We start from the raw sequence: 25,482 nt of genomic DNA on the forward strand, positions 1-25,482 counted from the left end.
GTTAGCTGTGAGGTACTAGAGTAAGGAACAAGTTATAGTTGTATATATTATATTTTCAAAAAGACAGACAGAACTAATGTTTCAATCTTGTGCTGAAAAATACCCTTAAAAAATGCTTGTATATATTTTATTTTTTTGTTGAAGAATTTAGTATATATTTTTTATATCTTTTCGAGCTAAACAATATTTATTATCTCCTTGGCTGCGAGATGCTCTTTAAATCAAGTCTAAGCCATGACTAAATTATATAAGGTTGTGTCAATAGCCTAAAAACAAAAATTTATTAAAAGTAATTGTATTGTTTTGTTTTCTGATTCAAAAACAAAAATTTCAATGACTTCAACCAATGAAAATGCGTTTTTAAGTGATAAGTGAAACCGAATAGTTGGTACATCAGACAAAATTATCAAAATGTAAACAGAAAATTCATGAGAAAAACAAAAGACAACTGATCTTGACATTATGGATACAAACATATATTTCGTAAGAGGAAGCACGCGTCGTATCGACACAACTTTCTATAATTAAATCATTGTGTAGGCAATTAAAATCATGCAATACAGAGTTTTTTGTTTTATAATACATTTAGTATAGTCTATTTCGACAGTTATTTCAGATTTGAATCATTCACACTAGTAAAAGTTTTTTAAAATCCGTAAAGGAAACTTGGTAGCACTGAAAAAAGCTACATCAACCATTATAGAACCATGATCCATTTCCATGCATACATCAACAACGAAGCAAAGCAAGCGTATGATATGCTAGAATGAACGCTTTGCTTTCCGGTCTTCTTTCTAATAAAAATGGCGATTTTTGCTTAGCAAAACGTAAAAGCTGAAAGCTGCCCAACATTTTGTTTCCGTTAGCTTTGCTTCGCCTCAATTCTACTCGTTTCATTAAATTTGTTTAATTATTAAGTCTATTTTAAAAATTTACGAATGTGATGATGTGCATGTTTCACAGGTTCTCTAAGTTGCTTCCTCTCATTTTTCTTTACATATACATATGTATGACGTCGCTTATTGCAATCGTGCCCCTATCATGCACATTTCGATTAGAGAGCTGCGTTCAACACGATAACGAGCGTTGAAATGACGAAATGATGATCGTTCACATGCACTTTTATCCATAAGTATGTATTTAATGCACGTATGCTTGAATTTGGCGCCAATTTTTATAATGCACGGCATATAGACGATTTGAAGTTCTTGATCTGTTTTAGTTTCGTGTAGAAGAACAAGTGAATAAGACCTGCATTCAACTGCACTTTAGTACGTTCGCTTAAACATCTGTATCTTTGTGAACGTGAGAGCTTTTTCTGTATTATACGTACATATGTATACCATATATTTTACTTATCTTAGAATTTGGCAAACGAAATTGTTGTTATATATTCTTGACCTTCGAGAAAATACTTTGCAACGTTTCATCGCATTTTTTGGCTTTCCATTGAATTTCGATAGGCATTATATACATATATGTGCGTGTATATGTGTGTATAAATAAATATATATGTATGTATATGTATGTTAGATGTAGGTTAGTGTTATAGTAGTTATAGTTAGTGTTAGTGTATATGTATATGTATATATATATACATATGTTATATGTGTTATATGTGCATATAAATATGTGTTTACGTTATTTGGTTGTACCTCTTAATATCGACTTTTACGCCTGTGAGTTTTCCGTCTGAAGCTTCGAACGTTGATAAACTAACGGGTGATTTTTTTGAGGTTAGGATTTTCATGCATTAGTATTTGACAGATCACGTGGGATTTCAGACATGGTGTCAAAGAGAAAGATGCTCAGTATGCTTGACATTTCATCATGAATAGACTTACTAACGAGCAACGCTTGCAAATCATTGAATTTTATTACCAAAATCAGTGTTCGGTTCGAAATGTGTTTATCGACAAATTTTGTTCAGCGATGAGGCTCATTTCTGGTTGAATGGCTACGTAAATAAGCAAAATTGCCGCATTTGGGGTGAAGAGCAACCAGAAGCCGTTCAAGAACTGCCCATGCATCCGAAAAATGCACTGTTTGGTGTGGTTTGTACGCTGGTGGAATCATTGGACCGTATTTTTTCAAAGATGCTGTTGGACGCAACGTTACGGTGAATGGCGATCGCTATCGTTCGATGCTAACAAACTTTTTGTTGCCAAAAATGGAAGAACTGAACTTGGTTGACATGTGGTTTCAACAAGATGGCGCTACATGCCACACAGCTCGCGATTCTATGGCCATTTTGAGGGAAAACTTCGGACAACAATTCATCTCAAGAAATGGACCGTAAGTTGGCCACCAAGATCATGCGATTTAACGCCTTTAGACTATTTTTTGTGGGGCTACGTCAAGTCTAAAGTCTACAGAAATAAGCCAGCAACTATTCCAGCTTTGGAAGACAACATTTCCGAAGAAATTCGGGCTATTCCGGCCGAAATGCTCGAAAAAGTTGCCCAAAATTGGACTTTCCGAATGGACCACCTAAGACGCAGCCGCGGTCAACATTTAAATGAAATTATCTTCAAAAAGTAAATGTCATGAACCAATCTAACGTTTCAAATAAAAAACCTATGAGATATCGCAAATTTTATGCGTTTTTTTTTTTAAAAATTTATCAAACTCTTAAAAAATCACCCTTTATACACAAGTTTCTGTTGCATGTCAAAAGTCATGTAACAAATACAATTTTCGTATTACAGCGTTTCAGTCATTACAACGGCAAATGTCTTTTATTGCAATGTTAACGTTAGATATGTACAAAATTAATAATATGTAATGCAAAAATTATATATGTATGTATATATCAATATATTATATGATTTTATCATATGGCTTAGTTATGTACCTTATAATGTATAGCAAAAAGTTAAACATATTCTTGACGTCAAGTGGAGAGTTGATTCTTTATGCACACCCTAATGTATATACACATACATACATATGTATGCTGTACGTTGAGAAAAATCGCTCACACACAATAAAAAAATGAGAGGAAAAATGATTTTTTTTAGGTCTGTAAGAGGGAGGGGGGGAGTTAGTTAATTTTTCAGCGTTAAAAATGGATCCTCTCGATTTCCGACAAAACTACGTGTCATTTATTAAAAATTGTATAGCAAAGTTATACCTACTACTGTTAGCAAAAAATTGTAAGACTTTTTAATTTTAATTTCGCACGAAAAACCATTCTTCGAGATATTTCTTTTCTAAATTGGCATGAGTGTTAGTGACATTTGTGCCAAATATCACGTCAATGCATCATTTGTGTTGAGTATACGATATTACTTCGGAAGTACATAAAGTGTATTCGACGATATTTACGATATTCAAAGAGCGTCGAGAACCCGTTGACGATGAACTACGTCAAAAACGGCTATCAACATCAACTGATGATCAACACGTCAATAAAATAAAGGAATTGCTGCTTGAGAACCGACGATTGACAGAGATCAAAGTTCTAACTAGCATCGTTGGAATATCGGAAGGATCAATGAAAACCATTTTGAAAGATCACTTGGGCCTAAGAAAAGCGAAAGCTTGTTGGGTTCCAGAATCACTTAATTTTTCGATAATGCATCGTCGCATACTGAATTGACTCTTCGTGAGTTTTTCGCCAAAGTTTCAAAAAACTTGACTTCTGGCTATTCGACAATCTCAAACGACCGTTTCAGGGAACCGTTTTGAGTAAATCGAAGACATTAAACGTGAATCGGTATGCATCCGCTCTATTCTGGAAATTGACTTTAACATCTATTTCGAGAATTAGAAAAAATGATGTCAGAAGTGTATTGAGACTAAGGGGAATTACTTTTAGGGGGACGACATAGATTTTGAAGAATAAATTAAGAATTTTAAAATTATGAACAAAGTCTTATTATTTTTTGCTCATATGTAGTAATAGGTAATAAAAAAATCGAAAACTTTTGTGTTCACAACGTTTTCACATAACCCTAAAACTAATTTGAAAATTAAAATAACGAAGTTTTTGGCTTATATTTTTTTCAAACTTTTTTTATTTCACGAAATTTGGAAAAAACTATTTCAAAAACATATTTTTTCCTAAACCCTAATTTTCGATCGAAAATTCTCATGGTATAACCATCTAACTTTTTTTCCATAGGAACCAAAGAACTGCCGGAAATAAAGTTAAACCGTTTTAACCCTTAAAAATTGTTATATTCGGGTACAATACAAGTAGACTTTAGGTCGCGGTGTAATCCTCATTTATTTATCCTATCTGCATAAAATTATCCTTAACTGCATAAAATATCTAGATTATTGTTTTCGAATGTATATTTGAAGGAATAATGGATTTAAAAAAACTTGAATGGCTCCATATTGGGTGGTAACTTGATGGTTCCCTCTTGTCGGTCTGAAATGTAATTTGAGGGTGGCCTCTTGATATTGGAAGAATCATTTAACATCATTCAAAACACATGCCTTTTCTTCTTGTTTTCTGTTTTTACAACTTTTTCTTTATTAGGATTTTCGTCCTTACTGCTTGCCAAAACCGTCGGCTGTATTTTTTTAATAGGCGAAAATTAAATGGCGAAAATTTTCGAATATGGGATTGTTTTCCCATGTGAAGTTCACCATAAGAAAACAAGAAATTTTTGAACTTTTCCATGGGGAATGGCGTTCACGACACGAAGTTTACGTTAAGGCTGAATGTCTCCACTAAGTTTGGGTGGAAGAGCTTGACTGGTACAAGAGATATGGATATTAAAAAAGTGAGAAGGGATGATTATACTTGGTTTTTAAGAATTGAAGATTTGTCTCCATACTTTCACCTGCACCCACTTTTATCATACACACATAGTATGAAATGATTTTTGATCTATTGATCTAGATCCCATTAAATTATATTTACACAACATTTGGTAGTATTTTATCTTAATTTTTTTTTCAGGTTTATACGAGTATATATTTAAATACATTTCAATATCATTATGAACAAGCCTCTTATTGGTCTGCTGTGTATTGATCGCAAGGATAGTATGAGCCCCGACATTTGCAGTTATATTGATGAAAAGAATGTGAAATATTTGGAAGACGCTGGAGCTGGTGTTGTGCCTATTTGGTATGTCATATTTTAAAAAATTTTATTGAAAGAACTATATAAATATTATTTTATTTTTTTATTTTACTCTTCGCTCATAAACTGCTATATTAATTTATGTGCTAAAAAAGGATCAATAGAACTGCCGACTATTATGAGGACATATTAAGCAAAGTAAATGGGTAAGTTTCGAATTCTTGGAATTAGATTCAAATTATTTCTACACTTTAATAGAGATGAACATATTATTTGGTGAAGTTTGTGCTTAGGTGTAGTAATTAAACGATAGGAATCAGGCTATAAAAGTTTACACTTATTATACCCTGAACAGGGTGCATTAAGTTTGCCACAAAGTTTGTAACACCCAGAAGGAAACGGCGGAGATCCTATAAAGTATATATATAAATGATCAGTATGTTGAGCTGAGTCGATTTAGCCATGTACGTCTGTCTGTCTGTCTGTATATATACGAACTAGTCCCTCAGTTTTTAAGATGGGTTAACTATAGCATACAGCTGCCATACAAACTGAATGATCGGAATCAAGGGATTGTATGGAAAACTTTTATATCTTCACGAAATTTGACATGGATTATTGCTTAAGGTAATAACATAATCTCCGAAAAAAAATGTTCAGATCGGATTACTATAGCATATAGCTTCCATACAAACTGTGAAGGGCATATTAGCTTCGATGCAGCCGAAGTTAACGTTTTTTCTTGTTAAATGTAAGGAGGCTTTAGGGATAATAACGAGGTTTTCAATAGGAACGCTAAAAAATAGAATAGAAATAGAAGAATAGCACACGACGCCATATTTTTTGTTCTTTTCGATACTTCTCTTCAGTATGGTTTGCTTGTTTAACATGAAATTGAGAGCGCTCCGTCCAATTTATGGTCGTCATAATCATCCTGTCAGATTCAACGATTGAGCGTTTAGTGGAAAAATTTGAATCCACCGGCACATATGTATAAAATCCGTAAAAAATAGTAAAAACCCATCACTAAGAAAAAAATGGGAATAAGTACCTATTTACCATAGAATGATATTCTCACAAAGTGTAATTATGGTATTTCGTTATATTTATTATTGAAGTCTTCGATTCAAATCAACTTTACACATATATAATATTTTCAAGATTAAAGAGCTATATTTAAACGACGCCATTTTTTGGAGATTTGGCTGTACTTCCCGATATATTTTGATTTTATCGGTTTATAAAGTAACGATTTTTTCTTCCACAGCGTTCTTTTGCCTGGTGGCGCGGTCTATGTCAATGAACACGATCCTGCTCGCTTGGATTTAACGAATTATTGTGTTACTGCCACTTTGAATATTATACGGATAGCTGAGAAATTGCATAAGAAAGGTATTAATTTACCGATTTGGGGAACATGTCTAGGCTTTCAGCTTTTAGTACTCTACACAACCCATTTGGCGGATGCACCTTACGGCACTGATGTGCGCGACAAATGCGAGTTCATGAATTGCTTTTTATCAGTGGAATTTTCATCAGGTGAATTTAATTGGTTATAATCAGTACATATTTTTAGAACTGCACATATGAAGTAGTAGTTATATATTTATATAACCAAAAAATCTGTATACATTATACACATGCTGAATTCAATCGAGGTTGTAGATCACTTCAAGATGAATTTCGTGAAGGCCGTTCAAAATCAGTTCTTCTGTCGGGAACATTTGATGCCGTTCGCAAACTGATATTGCCTGATCCTCATGTTAGCCATCGTGGATTAAGACACCAATAGACACTAGCAGGTCTAGGATAAATTCAAGATTGAATTAGCATTTGTTTATAGCAAAAAGTTTCACGTGGGATCGCAATTTGTTGGCCACTCAAACAAGATTGGTGCCGATTGGCCGAGATAAATGTTAAAATAAAACGACAAAAATACAATACAGGCGATGAATCGTGAACTTATACGTAAGAGTCCGAAAGTAACAAAGTAGTCGACTGTATAGGTGTTTTAAAATGAGCTGAATCCAAAAAAAGTTGTTCGCCCACGAAGCACTTTCAAAAAATGGTTGTCTGTTTTTGTTGAAAAACTGGACTTGTCGCTATTATAGCACTAGTACAATGGAGAACAGTAAATTCTGAATATTACATAAATATTTTTGTGTCAGTTGTCTTTCAGGAAAATAGGAAAACCAACCCCGGAAGACGGATCACTCTTCATCACAACAATGAAAGATTTACACATCGACTAAAATATCTGCATTTTTAAACACTTACAAAGTCGACTTGATGAGTAATCCATCGTAAAGTCTTGATTTGGCACCAAATGACTTTTTTATTCCCCTGTACAAGATGTTTTCAAAAAATAAGATTTAGTTTTTTGAAAAACAAAGGTTATTCATTTACTCACTTTTAATCCCCATTCGATTTTACAAAATTTTTTTAGAATCTATGTCGTCCACCTTTAAGAAATCCCCCTTGGCCTTAACACACTTGCGCACAACACTTTCTCCAATTGCCAAAGTCGATTTGCGGAATACCCCTCAATGCGCTTAGCGATTTTCATTTAATGTCTTCAATTGACTCAAAACGGTTTCCCCGTAGAGAACGTTTGAGTTTGCTGCACCTCACGATCTTGGTAGAAAGTTTGGCGAAAAACCCACGAAGAATCAATGCAGTATGCGATGATTTAATGAGACATTTGGCATAGAGGTCACTGACAGTCACGGTAACCTAAAACAAAATATGTCGACAAATGGGTTTCTCAACATTAAATTAATAACCTTACTATTTGACCCTTTTCTTCCTGTATTTGTATAGCGTTGAGATGTTTGAGCATGACGGATCTGTATTTTTGGAAATAGAAAAAAGTCACACAGAGCCAAGTCTGGCGAGTATAGAGGCTGGGACATCGTTTCACTCCTTAATTTTTTAAACCCATCTCCTATTTGTAGACGAGCTATTTAAATGTTAGCATGTAAAATAATTTCTTACAGATTTTCGTGATTCACGGCTTTTTGCCGATTTACCTGTTGAAATAGAGAGCATAATGAAGAACAAACCATTCGGTCACCATCGCCATAGGTATTGCGTGAGCCTTAAGGTAATGAAAGCTGCAGATAATATCTTTTCTTTTCTACTCATTTCAATTTAAAACATTTGGACAGTCAAAATAGTCCGAAGTTCATAACTTTTTTCAACTAACTGCTTGTTTAAAAATTTTCCCTAAAGACAGCAGAAAGTTTCAATGATGTGTGGCATATATTGGCAAAAAACGAGGACGCGAAGGGCTTAGAATTTGCTTCCATTATCGAACATCGCAGGTAATCACATGCTTACTGTGAACTAATTTTCAATTCCTACAAAGCTATACACTTTTAGATATCCGTTTTTTGGATCGCAATTTCATCCAGAATCGGAATGCTCGCCAGAATGCAACAAGGTAAAAGAGTTCTTAGCGAGGTTTTTTGTGGATCAGTGTCGTAGCTGTGGCAATCGTTTTGAAAGTGATAAGGATGAGCGGCGCCATTTAATACAAAATTTCCCTGTTACAATTTCCGGAAAGTCTACTGTACGTGTATTTGGCGACTCAGTCGATTACCGTAAAAACGAGAATCTACAAATATTTCCGCTGAAATCACTCTAATGTTCGTAGCGTGTTCGAGTTTATGTGATTAAATATGAAAATTTGCTGACTGTTTCTTCTACTTTAGCTGCAATAGTTTTTTATATTAATTAAATAATTTAAGTTTATAATGTAGAGATTAACTGATGATAACGATTCTGTGGTATTTATAAAAAATGTGGCTTTAGAAGTCAGTACAGGTTGCCATTATAAATAAAAAATAAAATAATCTCACATTTTCTCCTTTTTTCTTCAAACTATTTACTAATCGCTCAACTCTATAGATGAAGTTAGGATACCTTTTATATAGAAGTTATTTATGTAGAACGCGTCCGAGTTGACAGTCCTTGTATTGAAATACGAAGGCGGCAATGAAATATTTGGACTCATCTCGGGCGGCTCCGTTATAGGAAGACAAATTTACTTCAATTTCATAGCCGAACTTTGTGAATTCAGATCTGAAATGTCAGCCGATTGGGAGTTTAGTTTTGTTTCGACTACATGGGGAAATATGTATTTGTAATTCTTTAGGTCATCCGAAGCATTTGAACCTTGTGCGCGCACCCTTAGCCAGCAAACAAAAAAAGTGTATACTTAAATGCTTTTCTATTTCAAAGCTTCTGGTCACTAAATCACATCAATAAAAACAACTAAGGAAGGGTTAAATTCGAGATAACGAAGCTCTTTTGATTAAGATAACTCACATATTGACAGATATATTTGCATTATGTGGTAAATAGTCAGTTGCAAAATCGACAATTTTAATATTGGCAAGAGCATTGCGGAAAGAACACTTCTCCAGCCTGCTGAATGGCAAAATAACAGCTGGGGATGGTGAGCCTGATTTCCCGATCGATGAGGATGGAGCAGACGTTCCATTCCCGACCAGGAAGAAATTGGAATATTAACTACCTGTATGAAGAACAACAAAGCGAAGGAGGTCGATGGATTGCCGGCCAAGATATACAAATACGGGGGCGAAGAACTGATAAGGAGCATACATCAGCTACTTGGTACAATATGGTCAGACGAAAGCGTGTTCGACGATTGGAATTTACGTGTGGTCTGCCCAATCCACAAAAAGGGAGACCCCTTAATCTGCGTCAACTACCGTGAAATAAGCCTCCTCAACATCGCGTATAAGGTTCTATCGAGTGTATTGTGTTAAAGATTAAAGCCCACCGTCAACAAACTGATTGGACCTTATCAGTGCGGCTTTAGACCTGGCAAATCAACAACCGACCAGATATTCACCATGCGCCAAGTCTTTGAAAATAACCGTGAAAAGAGCATCGAGGTGGTGTGTCTCTTCGTCGACTTTAAAGCTAGGATCGTTCTTATTCAATGAATGCATATCGGAAGTTGAGGGAATTTAACTTTCAACAACTTTTTCTGATAAGCTTTAGTGGCGTACAAGTATATTAAATCACCTTCTAAAATATTTAAAGCCTGATTTGCTCCTGCTTTATACTCACCAAATTCAGCTTCAAATTGTTGTGATATGTCTAAAACGAGACAGTAAACAGTTGAACTTCCCTTTAATATCTGTATTTGAAGGTTTCTAAAGAGAAATTCCTTCCAAATGTCTTCCATTTCATTTGAACTCCTATCTATCTAAAATAGCTTCTGCCTGTGTTCGTGCAAATATTTCCGTAATTCATACCGCTACACCCGCTTTCATAAAGGTGTATAATTATTTTACCGTTATATTGTTATCTTTTTTATATTCATGCAAAATGTGTAACTCTATATGTGCTTGTGCTTATGCATTAATAATTATGACAAGTACTTTATTTAAATTACTCCGTTACACCTATTTAAGCATGCTCGCACGCGACGGTAGAAATTAATTTGTAAAGTACACACACGCATAAATACACCCGAGAATTATACTCGTAAAGTGGAAACCCAAATATATAAGTATATGACTGTAATAAAATGTAAATGTACCGCAAGTAACGTGAGACGCAGCGTTGGAACCGGAGTTTACGCAAGGGTATGGGTGCGGCAAGGCAACAGGTCAGGAGTTGGCAACAGCACAAAAGGAAAGTAAATGAAAAAAGTTAAAGGAGGAGATTTCTTAAACACGAAAATGTTTAACCGACGCAAGTAAGTATTAACCAGAGCGAGTATGGTGGTGTGTGTGTGTGTGAAAATTTGTCTTTTGATTGTGCGTACTTTTCCACTTGGCGCTCAGATTGTGTCGACTTGTTGGCATGAAAAATGTCTTATTAAAATATACGTTTTTATTGTTTGCCATTTTCTCGCTCTTCTCTTCCAACGCGGAAATTCACATGGTAACGTTGTTGATTTGAGTGGAAATTGATTTCTTGAGACTGTTGCCGACGCTTTTAAATGTATGAAAATAATCTTGGTTGAGCTTAAAGTTGAGATATCACTGGTATGAATTGAGTTGTATTTATGTACATTAATTTTTGTGGTTTTTAAGTTTTGGCACACAGTAAGAGAAAGTCAATTTAAGATGTTCATATTTTTATACTTTTGTAATATATTGCACAGGGTATCTTTTTCTTCACCTCACAGCAAGTTTTTTAAGAGTATATTCCTCGTTTCTACTGGCGTAGACACCGATAACGCGTTTGTAGTCGCGTTAACAGACGCTTTTTCATTTCGCTATTTGACGCCAATTCAATATACCAAGTGCAGTCAGGTTCTTCTCCACTTGATCTCTCCAAAAGAGTACAGTTGTTCTTTTTCCTCTGCTTCTAACGGCGGGCACTGCGTCGAAAACTCTCAGAGCTAGGGTATTTTCATCCATTCGGACGCCATGACCTAACCAGCGAAGCCGCTGTAACTTGATTCGCTGAATTTTGCCAATGTCGCCGTGTATCTCGTATAGCTCATCGTTCCACCGAATGCGGTATTCGCCGTTGGCAATTCGCAAATAACCATAAATCTTCCGGCCCCCACACCATATAGCAAGACGGGAGTAATTTGCGACTTGTAGAGTTTGTTCGTCAAGAGATGACTGTTTTCTTGATGGCAGAACATATTTCGTCTTGTCCTAGTTCACAACCAGATTCATACTCTTCGCTGCCTTATCCAATCTGGAAAAAACAGAAATAACGGCCCGGTTGTTGACGCCAATGATACCAATATTATCGGCGTATGCCAGCAGCTGTTCACTCTCATAAAATATTATACTTTCTCTATTTAGCTCTGCAGCTCGTATTATTTTCTCCAGCAATAGAATAAAGAAGTAACACGATTTGGAGCCTCTTTGTCTGAGACATCGCTTCCTGACGAAGCATTTGACGCTGCTCAATGCCGGCTTATGCAGCCGTATAAGCTTTGATGGACACAGTTCCTTTCAGTTGTCGAAAGTGGCTTTAAAATCGACGAAGAGATGGTTTTTGTCGATCTTCATTTCGATCATAGATTTTCCAGGTCTAAAGCCACACTTACAAGGTTCAATCAGTTGGTTGGTGTGCTTCACACACTACGCTAGATAAGACCTTATATGCAATATTAAGACCACGATAGTTTGCGCAGATTGTGAGGTCTTCCTTTTTTGTGGATAGGACCTTGCTGAGATTCCAATCGTCGGGCATGATGTCGTCGGACCATATTGTACAAAGAAGCTGATGTAAGCCATCGCTTTGTAGTTATTAATTGCGGAATCGGTTCGCCATCTTCAGATGTTACACTTTCATTGTCGCTTAGCAAGTTGGAAATATGTTCTCTTCATAACTTCAGTTTGCTCTGGATATCAGCCACTAGATCACCTCTTTGGGTCCTAAAAGAGTATGCTTATATGAACTCTTAATTGAAACGAGAAGGTCCTCCGCCTTAAAGTTTTCTATTTTATTCATATTATCAGGTAGAAAATTCAAATATCGATTACAGCTACTCAAGGAATGGTCTACAAAAAGTTTCGGTCAGGTTGGGTTTGGTGGCTAATCCAGAGATCGCACTTGCATTCCTTAATGCAGTCCTTTGTGAAGACATAAAAAGTCAAAATGCCTTTTGGCCGATCAAAATTTGGTCCGACGTTTAATTTCTATTCCCACAACTTCGGTGGTACACCCAAAAATGTGAGCTCCCAAGTATTTGAATCTTAATCTGTAAAATACGGAACGATCAAGAAGGAATTGCTGCAATGCTGTCACCTCGTCTTCTTCCATACAGATTCTGCAGATGGTGTCCGGTAAGATAACTAAGCGCATGGACTTCGATAGGGCAATGGCCTGTTAGCACCCTCACAACTAGAGAGCTGCTGGCTTTACTAAGGGAAAAGAGCTCACTTTACCTCTTGCGATGAATTTTGGACCAAAGGGATCTTGCGACAGCGTATCAGCCGATTGTAGCCCATTATCGACCTTAACAAATAACATATGTATGTGGTAGGTAATTACAAATATCTAATATTGGAAATATTATTGATTAATGGCGAAAATGTGTGAAAGCGATCCCCCAATTACCTCAACCTCATAAATAAAAAAACATTATAAATTATTTAATATGAAAACTGTCTACATCTATGTCAGCCTCCGCAAAGTAATGCACTTTCCAAAACACTAGTGCCAACATTTTTGTTTGTTTTCTAAGTAACAGTATATTTATTACTATTATCAAATGCTTATACATATGTATGTATATCTGAATATATGTGTGTATGAAACCAAATTTAACACGTATAATATAGCATGCGGCATTTGCCAGTGCCCCCTCTTGAAATATCACACCAGGCAGTCAATCAAGAAACCTAATAAAAGGTGTGAAATTCTTGTACTGCGCCTACGCAATGTCGGCGCGCCTGGTTAAGGACCTCAGGCATATCCATACGAGCCCACATATGGTATTTATACCCTGAACGGGGCATATTAAGTTGCCACGTAGTTTATAACAGCCAGAAGGAAACGTTTCAGACCTAGAATGTATTTATTTAAATGATTTACGTGGCGAGCTGAGTCGATTTAGTCATATGCATCTGTCGGTCTGTCCGTCTTTATACGAGTATACTTATATGTCGTTTAATCCATCAATTTTTGAGATGTCGATATTGTTTCTTTTTCTCTCCAAGATCTGCTCATTTGTCGGAACCGCTTATATCAGTGATATAGCGCATATAGCTGTCACATAAACTGACAAAACAAAATCTCTACATTTGTAATATTTTTAAAGTGTGTACCTGAGAAGGTTATTATGATTTCGATGCAGCCGAAGGTAGTGCTTTTGTCTGGTTTTATATACACGTCTACATCCACACTAATATGGCTTCACTGTTATCAAACATATCTCGCATAAACCGAAATAAATGTTGGTGACAAATTTTTGTGACATTCGCTGAATAAATTTACCAGCTGCTCGCAGTTGGCAACATACATATGTATATGCTTGCACATATTTACGACCACAGCGATTAGTATTACCCATATTTCTTTATACACATTGTATATTAGGGTGATTCCAAAAAAAAAAAATTGTTTTTCGTTTGGTACTCTGAAAAATAGGTTCCTAAGCATCTCTAAGGAAGCCTCTCCAAGCATGAGTTCTTAATTGTAACGGGGAAGGTCCTCCTACTTACAGTTTTCTATTTTTTCTTATTATCAGATTGAAAAATTTATATCTCGCTTCCAACTACTTGAAAAAAATATCTTGTTTCTTAGATTTTGTAGAAAATTGAATGCTCTATAAAAAAGGTCTCCATGATTTTTTTGTAAAACCCAACCGCTTAAAAGATATTAACAGTTAAAGTTTGATTATTTTTGGGATATCAATTTTATAACTCAATGAAAAATATATTATGAATGATGAAACTCATAGGTTTTTGGAGAGGCTTTCGTAGAGGTGTCTAAGAACCTATTTTTCCGAGTACCAAACGAAAAAAAAAATATTTTTTTGAATCACTCTAGTATATAGTTAATATAAGTATATTCCAGAAATTAGTTGGTCTGGTTGGCTTATTTATATCCTGAACAAGGTGTCTTAACTTTACTCCATAATCCAGCATCCCTATAACATATATATCTAAATGATCATCGTGACGAGGTGAGTTGATTTAGCTATGCCCGTCTGTCCATGTGTCTGTCTGTATATACGCGAACTAATCCTTTAGCTTTTGAGTTATCAATCTGAAAATTTTCACACACATTCTTTTTTTCCTGAGAAGGTGTCCATTGCACGGAACCGTAGATATCGCTCCTCTATAGCATATAACTGCCATACAAACTGACTGATCGGAATCAAGTGCTTGTACGGAAAAATCTGAGAGTTAGCCCTGCACAGGCGTATATCCCTGAAATATAAAGGACCGCGTAGGAGATCTTTATATCCAAGGCAGGAAAGCAGGATTATTCACTAGCAAAAATCTTCAGGCTAATGAGTCAAACTTTCTTTTTTCTAAAAAGTATGGGAAAAATCGTGGATCATGAAGGTCGAAAGAGCTCAAAATAGCAGTCCTGTATGTGAACCAACATGCTTACAGAGAGAGCAGATCAAGTACTCGTAATATTGCTCTCTAACAGCTAATTTCGGGGATACAGGGTTCGCTGGAAGGAGAGGAAGTACTGTTATTCGCCATCTTAGATATCGAAGGGGCTTTTGGCAACAGGTCTCATAACAACGTAGCCAGGGCAGTGGAGAAAAAGAAAGTGCTAGCACCGATGCGCAAGTGAATAGAGGCCGTACTGCACACCAGAATAGCTGAAACCACTGTAGGAATAACATGATTCGTCTCGGCACTACAAGAGGCTACACATAGAGTGGAGTGCTATCCCCGCTGTTATGGACGACCTACTAGTTGTGCTAACTGACAATGGGATCCGCTGTCAAGGTTATGCGAATGACATTGTTATTATAGCTAAAGGCAAATGCGAGGACACTTTCTGCGACTTTGTACAAAGGGATTTAAACATAGTTAAAGGATGGTAGAGTAGGGTTGAGTTCATCATTGCCCTGTTTAAGAGCAGTAGGTTCCTGCCCGGCCTCAAGAATCTAACCATTGAGGCCTGAGAGGAAAAATATGGTCTTTTATCTTGGTCTTACGCTGGATTCCAATCTGCGGTGGAAGCAGCACGACCACGATCAAAGCAACTAAAACATTTCTGGTGTGCAATCGATTATCTGTTAAAATCTATAACTGTAAGACAGGGATTATCAGGTGGTTGTAAACCATGATTATACGACCGATAATTACGTATAAGCCGGTGGCTTGGGGTCAAAAGCTTCATAGACTTCGTTAGGGCTCCAAATGACAGCAAAAGGGTGTGTCAGAGGTAAGATAATCTCATCCCTGCGAATGAAGAAATTAAGTGGTGTAATACGATTGAATTTTTTCCCAAGGGACAGCATTATCAAAGCAGTGAAGTTCACCAAGAAGTTCAAGGTTACCCTTAGCAGTAAGGCTGAATGGAATGATTCCACTCTTGAGTTATTGCTTATAAATAACACAATCAAGTGGTACACCGACTGCTCGAAAACATCGGAGGGTGCAGGAGTCGCAATACCACGCACCAAACTCGCCATACCTATGGGAAGTTTTCCGAGCATATTCCAAGCAGAGCTCTTTGCTATAAGTAGCTGGCTGGATGTAAATAATCCTCTAACGTAACTATCGCAACGATCGTATAACTATTCTTAGCACTCAAGAGGTACTTAAAGCAATCTCTGCCAACGAGATCAAATCGTTACTGCGGCAGGAGTCAAGAGAACGCTTGAATAGTCTAGCGGTACGTAGCCAAGTGTACCTCATCTGGGTGCCCGGTCACAAAGGAATAAACTGGCGGATGAGCTCGCCCGGTCCGCAGCATCCACTAACATGGTAGGACATGAATCCTTCATCGCGGTGGGTCTTCATACAATAAAGGAGCTGGACCTCAAGGAAGAAGGAGAAGGCAGAGAGAGGTATTGGCAACAACGGCATGCCAAGTTGTTGCTTGGGGCATAAGTGTATAGTTAATTTATTTAAGCTTGCAAAAAGTTGAGACCATGAAATATGCAATCGAATAAGCTTTGGTACGCTTTTGAAAGTTATTAAATGCTGAATAGAAAAGAGGACAAAAAGTGGTGTTTGATTGAAGATGGATTGTCGTGTGAGCTTCATTTTTGACCTCTTGAAACAGTTACGCGACATTAAATGTCAATGACATCTACTATTTGTGCTACTGTTCAGCCGATCTACAAGCCGCAATGAGAAAGTTCAAAAACACGTCACTCAAATCACTGAACTAATTTAAAATCATATGTCCTAACACACATACATACACCTGTCCTTTTCTTATAAAGCAAGCTAAAAGTACACAAGGAGGAATTATATAATACTCGCAACTTTAGCAAGCAGCACAGCCGGCAGTTGCCACACGTGTAGCACGTGAAGCGTGCAGAAGCTTAAGGTGGAGATTTGCAATGTCTACATTGTATTGATACGCAGACTTAAAACGTTACCACGCAACCTAACTCAAATGCTCAGGCATTTGTGCGCCTAATTTCGTTAATGCCATATACTTTAATATCAATGAGCGGCAAATCGCACTCTCGTGATTGTGCATGTAGAATTTAATCGCCTTTAGTGCCACTTGAGCATTTTCAGTTCTTCGGAGCATTGTCGGCGTGTATGTAAATATGTACACGTGTACACGTGGTACCCCAAAGTTGCAAGTGGCGAAATGGTTTGGATAAACTGCTTTGCTGTGATTTCTTTTTCTTCGTCTTGTAATTGAGTATATTTTTTTCCACTTCACGTCATGTAGCAAATGCATGAAGCATGAAAGTCGTTTTGGTAGTAACACGAGCTCGTAACTGTTTTTTTCTTTTTTCGTGGTACTTATATATAAACAACAACCTTTTGGAACGGTTTCTGGAAAGAAATGACACGTTTTTAAATAGAGTAATCTTATATTACTGTGTTCGAAAAATAAGGTGAATTTGTTATTTAAAACCCCACGGTATCAGGAGACAAGCAAATATTTTTTCTGAGCTGGTAGAACTGTCATTTGCCAAACGTCTGTTTGTCATTAATTAATTATCTTCGAATTACACGTGTTTTTGTAAATAACCAAAAGTGGATGTTTTGATTTTTGCAATGGTGAATTTTGTTGAGCAAAGAAAAAAGAAATAAATGTTTTGGTAAATTAAAATCGTCGTTTGACAAAGACCTCAATGTTGTGGAAAGCGTTTGGTGGTCAAACGAAGGCAAAAAAATCTTTTGTTTTTACAGTAAACTCAAAGCGGGCCGAGAACACATTAGAAGGCAGGAAAACAACAATGTTCGACTGTTTTGGACTGAAAAAAATCGACTGGTCAAACTCTAATGCGTATTGCCAAACTCCAGTTATGAATTTTTCTCGAAACTATATGTTCGGTTTTTGAGGTGTTTGACATGATAGTATCGGAGTTAGACAAAGTCAGAGGTTTGACAAAAATCGTTTTTTACAAAAGAGACAGATCTTTCACAGTTCGACGCCACATACATAAGTCTGAATTTATTCCGAAAATATCGGAGTCAATACGCATAGCGATATCTTTGCTAAAAATACAAGAATTGTTTAAAAATTTTATTTAGTCACTAGAAGGGTTGGAATCATGTCAACCAGGAAAACGTCGGATCTTCCTGGAACTTTTCAAGAGCCCATAATTTGGCGATGTCGCAATTTTGACATTCCTATGTTGCAGTGTTCGATTTCAATGGACGAAATCTGGACGTAAAATGCGCCAAGTTGTTTACCACATTTTAAATTCCACTCTGAAACGCTTTCCAATTGAGCCTCCAAGAATGAGTTAATCAGTATAAAGACTTTGCACTTGGTTAAAAAAATGGGGGATTTCGCGCGTTACAAGTCCGATGGAAAAAAGTTAAATGAATAAATCGTAGTTCATTAAAAGATTTTTTGTATTAACATTTTGTAACATAACCTGAAAATTTATTTGAATATTTTAATTAACAGCATTTTTTATGAGTTTGTCTTTTAAGAATTTCAGTGCAAACCTACCTTAAGATTATTCGTCTAAGTATGGCTTTAAGCTACCACAAATAGTTAGAACCCACAAGCCACTCTGCTCAATGAGATAAATTTATAAATTCCATTTTCTACCTAAGTACATTTAATTTTAGAATCCACTCAAATCGCTTTCACTTCTCTCCTACTTACGAATGAAGAGTTATGTTATTAATAAATTCTCTACATTGTCATTCTCATTTAGTATGCTCACATTTCCGCATCATAACAATTTTATTTGTTAATGAAAATCATAATTATGTTAAGCCACTGAGCGTCGACAGCTAATCCCAACTCACTTTAAGCTTCCACTCTGCGGTTAATAAACTTTAGTGGTGAGGGTGGGCTTTAATTCGCTGTCTAATGTTCAAGAGCCAGCTACTCTCCCCACCTTTACATGCATACAAACTTAAACACTACCACCAACTCGCGCAGTTTTTGAGATTTGCGCACAGCATATTTACTTTTAACGCCCTTGTACTCATTTCCTCATAACCGAGCGCGGCGAAAAACGCATATAAATAGAAGTTGAAAATAAAATGAACTTTATATGGAAAATTTTGTATTTTCTATTTGATATTCCTATGACGTCACTGAAGACAGTATGTATGCAAATGCTAGTCATTTGGAAACTGCGGCGCGTGTATTAGAAGCTTAAGCATGACTGGCATGAAATGAGTGAGGAATATGGGTTGTTGATTTTCAACACGCACTGACAATTCTGCAATCTATTTTCATGCATCAGAAATATAGTGAAAGGGGTTGACTAAAATTTGAAGTCCTTCGTTTGGTCAATTTGTATACAAATATTTTGACATGTGTAAGCAGAAATTCAAATTTTTCAGTCTTTCAATACAAATACTTGTATATATGTACTTACTAGTCACTAGTTTGCATTTTGAATCCAATTCCTTCTTTAAGTGTTTATTACTCATACGCCATGTCGCACACTACTTGGAATATTATGTTAGAAAAGGGCAATACCTTTCAGCGTTATATGTTGTGAACGAAACTTATTTTTTTTCTGTTTGGTTGATATGACAGCTGTCAAACATATTCAATAACCTTACTGTGTTTGAACAAACAACATCATATTTTTTCATTATGTTGAGGTTGGCAAATTTTGTACCGAAAATTCATGATTTGCTGAAAGCATTAATATTTTGTTTCCATTTGAAGAAAAGTGCAGTAGAATCGCATCGAATGCTTATCGAGGCATATGATGGTTTTAACGGTTCAGAGATAATGATTTTAATGTGAGAAGTGAAGAACGTGGAAGACTACCAAAGGATTTCGAAGACGCCAAACTGCAAACAATATTGGAGATTTGTCCGGAGATTATAGCGATATCTTTGATAATAATCTCTTCTAAATTTCTTGAAGATACCTTGTCAAATGAAACAGTTTTTCATATAAAAACTTGACTCCAATCGATCCCTATAAGTAAACAGCTTCTTAGTAAGAAAAGGACATGTGCAATATTTTAGACCGATTTCTCAAAATCGAAGAGAGTAAGTCGCGTATATGCAGTTGGGCAGACAGACGGATATGGATTAATCAACTTGACACCTCACGCTGATCATTTAAATCAAAGTATTCTTGTAGGGTTTCTGACCTTTCCTTTGGGTATTACAAAGATCGTGGCATGCTTAATATACTCGGTTCAGGGTGTAAAAATTGGCTACATGTTGTTTATTCGGTGAATACAGTTCGAACAACAATGTTTATGGCTTCGGCACAATTTATTTATATACATGTATATTAAGGTGGGCCAGAAATCTTAATTTTCCTTCGAAATTCATAAAACGAAATATTTTTTAAGTAGTTGGAAGCGAGATAGAAATTTTTATATGGTAATATGAAAAAACCGTTCCCACAATTAGGAGCTCATACTTGGACATGCTTTCTTAAAATCTTCTATCAGAAAATTTTTCAGAGTACGCAAAAACCAAACCAAACTTTTTCTTTTGGCCCACCATAAATGTAAAGGATGTTTCAATGAAAAGCTACAAAAGTAGATCGATAGGGACATCAAATGACGCCATATTTTTTTCCGTTCTTTCGACTTTTCTCTCCAGTAAGGTTTGCCATTTCATCATGGAAATATGATTCTTATTTATGGTTGTCATAATCGTCCTGTCAGATAAACAATTGAGCGTCTAGTGGAAAAATTGGAATCCACAAGCACAGTACAAAATATTCCCGTGCCAGTGAGGCAAAGAAGTGCCCGTAGTGCGAGAATATTGCTGCCGCTAGCGCATCAATGTACTTTCACAGGAATAAAACCTTATACTGATTCTAAACGGTTTTTTAATTTGTTAAAAAAAACTTTTGTCAAACTCATTTTCCAAACCCCGTTATATCTACTATATATTATATACTATTCCAGAATTACTATTATGAACTCTTGTTTGAAAATCATTTCAATACTTTAGAATACGCCTTAAAAAAATAGATATAAACATGAAGAGTTCTACATATATCAGCTTATAATTTGGTATACATACAAGTATATGTGTGTGTGGAAGTGCAGGTTAAAAACGTCATCAGGGTTTGCAACTGAATATTAAATACCTTTAGCGCTGTTGACCCAGTTAGCGTTCGACGAACTTCGTGACAATGCCTATAAGTAAACGTACATATAACACCCAGCTCACCGTTATTTCCGAAACCTTGTGCTACCATTATATATATGTATATGTATGTATATATACATATATTATATAGGGCATTTCGTTGCACTTGCATTTGAGAGAGAAGTGTACAATACAGCCAAGCCATGAGAGAGACAAGCCTCGCGATACGAGTCTGTAGCTCTCGTTTTAACGAGCTTTTGTTGTGTGGGATCGTTGAACTCGCCAAGTGCAACGTAAATGGCCGCAAGGACTTGTGCCAAATACACAGTTATACATGAAAATGCATATGCGGGCTGCTTGTGCAATTAGGCCAGTGACAGCGAGAATAATACTCGTGACGAGCGAAATGTAAATGCCAACGTGTGTACTTCTTCTGATGGGCGTGTGTATGCACAACTAACAGAATGGCTTTGTAGGTCACTTCTAATTTGAAATTTATATTTTTTGTGACGTAGAGCTAACGTACCGTAAATAATTATATGTTTATTACACTATTAGTATATTTCGGCAACGCTTTATGCTTTTTAGGGGTATATTAAGTTAGTGTTACAAACACCCAGAAGGAAGAGTCAGAGTCTCTATAATATATGTATGTATATATACTGCTCATTTGTCGAACTCGCCGATATCGAACCAATATAGCATATAGTTGCCATAGAAACTGAACGATCGGACTCAAGTTCTTGTACGGATCATTTTTTTATTTGACGAAAAATCTTCACGGAATCTATCGAAGATTTTAATCCAAAGCAGCGTTGTAACATCTGAGGAAATTTTTAGGATCTGCTATACAAACTATTCAGAGTATAAGAATTATTCTTTTTTTATATAATTTCGAATGTGTTGAGTTCGTGGAAGACAAGCGAAAGGCGCAGCGGGGGTTTGGATCTTTTGGAGACGAGTCAATGAGCAATTGTAGATGCTGTGCTTTTGGACATTAATCTTTCATGCCTTCTACCAACCTTCTTGGAGCTAAAACGCCACATTCAGAAAAGGGTATATCATTATTAATACCAATTTCTTTACAAAGAAATGCTTCTTTCTAGTATCAAAGGACTAACAAATATGAGCTTAGCTAGGGTTTCGATACGGCAGGATTACCGACATCACTAATACCTCTTTTAGACAGTAATCCATTCAAAGTAATTTTGGTCGTAGCCCAAACACCGTGCAGCTCTGTATTATATTTAAAATGTTCAACTCCATAGGTTTGGGGCCAACAAAGCGAAGCATATACCAGGTTTGACAATTAAGTAATGAGACTGATTTTATTGCCGCGCTTATGGTAAACCTGTGACCTTGAGTAAATCGAAGGTGAAAACAATGATTATTGCCTTTTTTGATAGCCGTGGAATCGTCCACAAAGAATTCGTTCCACTAGGGAAAACTGTGAACCAAGTCTACTATTGCCAAGTACTCGAAAGAGCGTGTCCCAGTATTTGGCCTCTAAAGGGATCGCCATGTTGCAACAGCCGCCTTATTCGCCGACATGTCACCCTGTGACTTTTTTGTTTCCTAAAACAAAATCGGTGGTCAAAGGAACCCATTTTGAGTCGATTACGGACATCCAGACGGCCGTGACCAGGGTACTCGCGGATCCCAGTCGAAGCGTTCCAGAAATGTTACGAAGCATGGAAAACGCGCTGGAAACTCTGTATAGCTGCCCAAGGACTACTTTGAAGGGGATGGCAGAGTTGTAGAATAATTTTCAAATATACGATTTGTATGGAATCAGTCTCATTACTTAATTGTCATACCTCGTACGCGTTTTCGATTACAGCCGAGGAGAATGGATCCATGTGTAGAAGTTCACGCAAGTGAGTGAAGCTCTCTGAGTGTCATTCACATGGAAGAAACGATTCATTTACATTTGGCTGAAGCAGCCCACGACTGCCGGTCTTACACCAATATCCGCTGGGTAGCGAAAAAAGATATATTTTTGAAGGCGTATTAAAGTGAGAAGGCGAAACAGCAATCACCAGGGTTATGTGATGTTTTTGGGATCCGTTACGTAAACAAAAACTGAATAAAAAGAAAGAACAAGAACTAGTTTTCTGGGCTAAAAATTCCCCCTGGGAGTCGGGAAGCCTGAATAAGCATGAATCTGCCACTCACTTTGGGTTACTTATGAATACAAGTAGTCTTCTTCAGCGCTGCTCCACCTTAGCGAACCAAAATCAGCATTCTTCTGCGACGAGTTGGTAGAGAAAGACCACAGAGAAATCGAAATTTACTTTAAATTTTGCTGGTTTTATGAAGATATTAGTAAATGTCTTCTTAGAGACTGCTTGTGGGACATAAAACCTCGATGCATTGAAGCCAAAAAATTAGTAGGGGTTTCTGATATATTAAATTCTGGGGTATAACCTGACGTTATTCAACAGAATTGATCTATTTTTGTTTACAAATTTCTATATGTACATATGTATCTATAGCATACTTTTTACAAAACGAGAATGATTTTAGTGAATGAAGTTGCTGCGAAAGCGTCATATATACATACTACATATAATGTGAATAGATTTACACACACAGATACAAGTATGAGCAGCTCCTATGAACTTCATGCAGTGGAGACGTCATTGTTTCAGGGCCTTAACCTAAATAGCAGCAGTGCCGGTGTGCACAAGAGAGAAATGTATTAACAATTTCGCCATTCATCGATTCTAAGCATACTATAGGGTGATATATGAAGTGTTATGTTGCATCTAGATATAAGTAACTTGATGATATAACAACAAATAAAGTACCGGTGCCGAAGCATATCCCCGGGGTCAAGACGCATTCAAATAAGGATTCATTTCGACTCGACTATTCAATATTCCTTTAACTATCACTTCTTTTAATAGATATATGAGTATGAGCACACACTGGTTATGAATTGCATTAACGTACGTATGTATGCAGTTAAAGGTAAGTATTAGTAAGAAGAGCCGACCGGTTAGCATTTCTTTTGTTTGGTTGGCTTTGGTATCCGGCAGCAAGCGTTCTGTTGCTCATGTTATGCACAAATTGGGTCACGGCTATTGATGGATATGCGTCAACTAAAAGTGCATTACTTGAGCCACTGCATCTATTATATAAACGCAGCACTGTATTTCACGAATGCGTATGACGTTTTATCTAGCTGTCAAGAATACAACAAACGTGCTAAACGGTTACTCAGCATTTTTACGCCTCGTATAATATATATAGCTTTTAGAATGAGAGCATTGTATATAAAAAAAATTTCAAAATGCTTATTAAATGTATATTATGAAGCGAAATTTTACGTTCGCTTCCATTTTTGTGCTCTGTGGGAGTGAATAAATATTTTATTATTATTTTAGAGTGAAATATAAATTCAGTTGTGGAAAAAATAACTACTGGAAACCATAAACAATTTATTGGATTAAAAACTTTATTGAAATTTAGTTGTTATATACCATTGAGTAGTTGTAGTAAGTGGCACGAAATCGGCTCAAATACAGGGTTTGATAGTTCTTAAAAGTTTTAAAGAGGTTACATGGGTTTACGGGTTTCAAAAATCTAAAAAAGAGTTTTCTTATTAAATTTTAAACTTCTAGAATATTAACCTAAATTTTCAAGCTGATCCGAGTAATAATTTCGAAGATACAGCCTTGATAACTTGTGCGCTCGAGGCTAGCTAGGCTAAGTGCGCCGTCTTTAAATGCTTTTTTCTCGAAACTGTGTTTTTAAAGTCGTCTGGCATGATTTCCCGAGAACTACTCAACCGAACTTCGTTAAACTTTACACAGGTATTTGGGATAAAATTCTTAAAAACTTGGAAGAAGGACTTTTTTTCGTTTACAACTATTTGAAATAAAATATCGCGAAATTTTCACTGAAACTTTAATTTTTTGTAAAAATATTTGCCAAAAATCCAATTTTCAGTTTTTTTCCCTTCGTCCAAGTTCTAAATTAAGGTTTTAAAACATTTTTTTCCGAAAATAATAAAATATTTCGTTTTTTTAAATGAGAAAAAATTGTACATGCAGTTTCTTACTATTTTTTTGTAGTTTTCACGCTACAAACACAAATTCACAAATACACATTTATTTCAAAATTTATACGTCTACATACTCGTACAATACTAAATACTTTCATTGCACATCCGTGACGTACACACCCCCTTCACTTTCATGCGTCATATGCTCACTTTTTCAGCTGTATACACAATTTACCGGCAAAGAAGCTCAATAACATTGTCATATATTTAATTGG

General features: G+C 36.2%; 3 protein-coding genes and 1 long non-coding RNA gene across 6 annotated transcripts in view; 3 read left to right on the top strand and 1 right to left on the bottom strand.

Moving 5' to 3' along the window:
• The window catches only part of LOC125778759 (cuticle protein LPCP-23-like), a 201,979-nt gene that overhangs the window by 49,797 nt on the left and 126,700 nt on the right, over positions 1 to 25,482 (top strand). Inside the window, exon 1 of one of the 2 annotated variants that reach the window (XM_049457941.1) lies at positions 323 to 329. The exons of the other annotated variant lie outside the window; for it this stretch is intronic. The gene's annotated coding sequence lies outside the window, so the exon portion shown is untranslated. Of the gene's footprint in view, positions 1 to 322; positions 330 to 25,482 lie in introns of those variants that run through there. 2 annotated transcript variants of the gene reach the window in all.
• Positions 323 to 25,482, top strand: part of LOC105224827 (cuticle protein 16.5) — a 140,058-nt gene continuing 114,898 nt past the window's right edge. Inside the window, exon 1 of the mRNA XM_049457956.1 lies at positions 323 to 329. The gene's annotated coding sequence lies outside the window, so the exon portion shown is untranslated. The remainder of the gene's footprint in view (positions 330 to 25,482) is intronic.
• Positions 988 to 8,896, top strand: LOC109579450 (gamma-glutamyl hydrolase). Of its 2 annotated transcripts, none has more exons than XM_049457921.1 (7): positions 988 to 1,271; positions 4,916 to 5,086; positions 5,197 to 5,247; positions 6,309 to 6,580; positions 8,038 to 8,144; positions 8,273 to 8,364; positions 8,423 to 8,896. In XM_049457921.1, exons 2-7 carry the CDS (start codon positions 4,956 to 4,958, stop codon positions 8,685 to 8,687), a joined length of 918 nt encoding a protein of 305 aa, XP_049313878.1. In that variant the 5' UTR covers positions 988 to 1,271; positions 4,916 to 4,955; the 3' UTR covers positions 8,688 to 8,896. The 2 variants fall into 2 exon arrangements, with proteins under 2 accessions (XP_049313878.1, XP_049313877.1); XM_049457920.1 differs by having other exon boundaries at positions 990 to 1,305.
• The window catches only part of LOC125778776 (uncharacterized), a 210,504-nt gene continuing 186,734 nt past the window's right edge, over positions 1,713 to 25,482 (bottom strand). Inside the window, exon 2 of the long non-coding RNA XR_007422909.1 lies at positions 1,713 to 2,577. This is a non-coding gene — a long non-coding RNA (uncharacterized LOC125778776). The remainder of the gene's footprint in view (positions 2,578 to 25,482) is intronic.

Source organism: Bactrocera dorsalis, chromosome 5 (genome assembly GCF_023373825.1).
Source record: "Bactrocera dorsalis isolate Fly_Bdor chromosome 5, ASM2337382v1, whole genome shotgun sequence".
Lineage (NCBI taxonomy): Eukaryota > Metazoa > Arthropoda > Insecta > Diptera > Tephritidae > Bactrocera > Bactrocera dorsalis.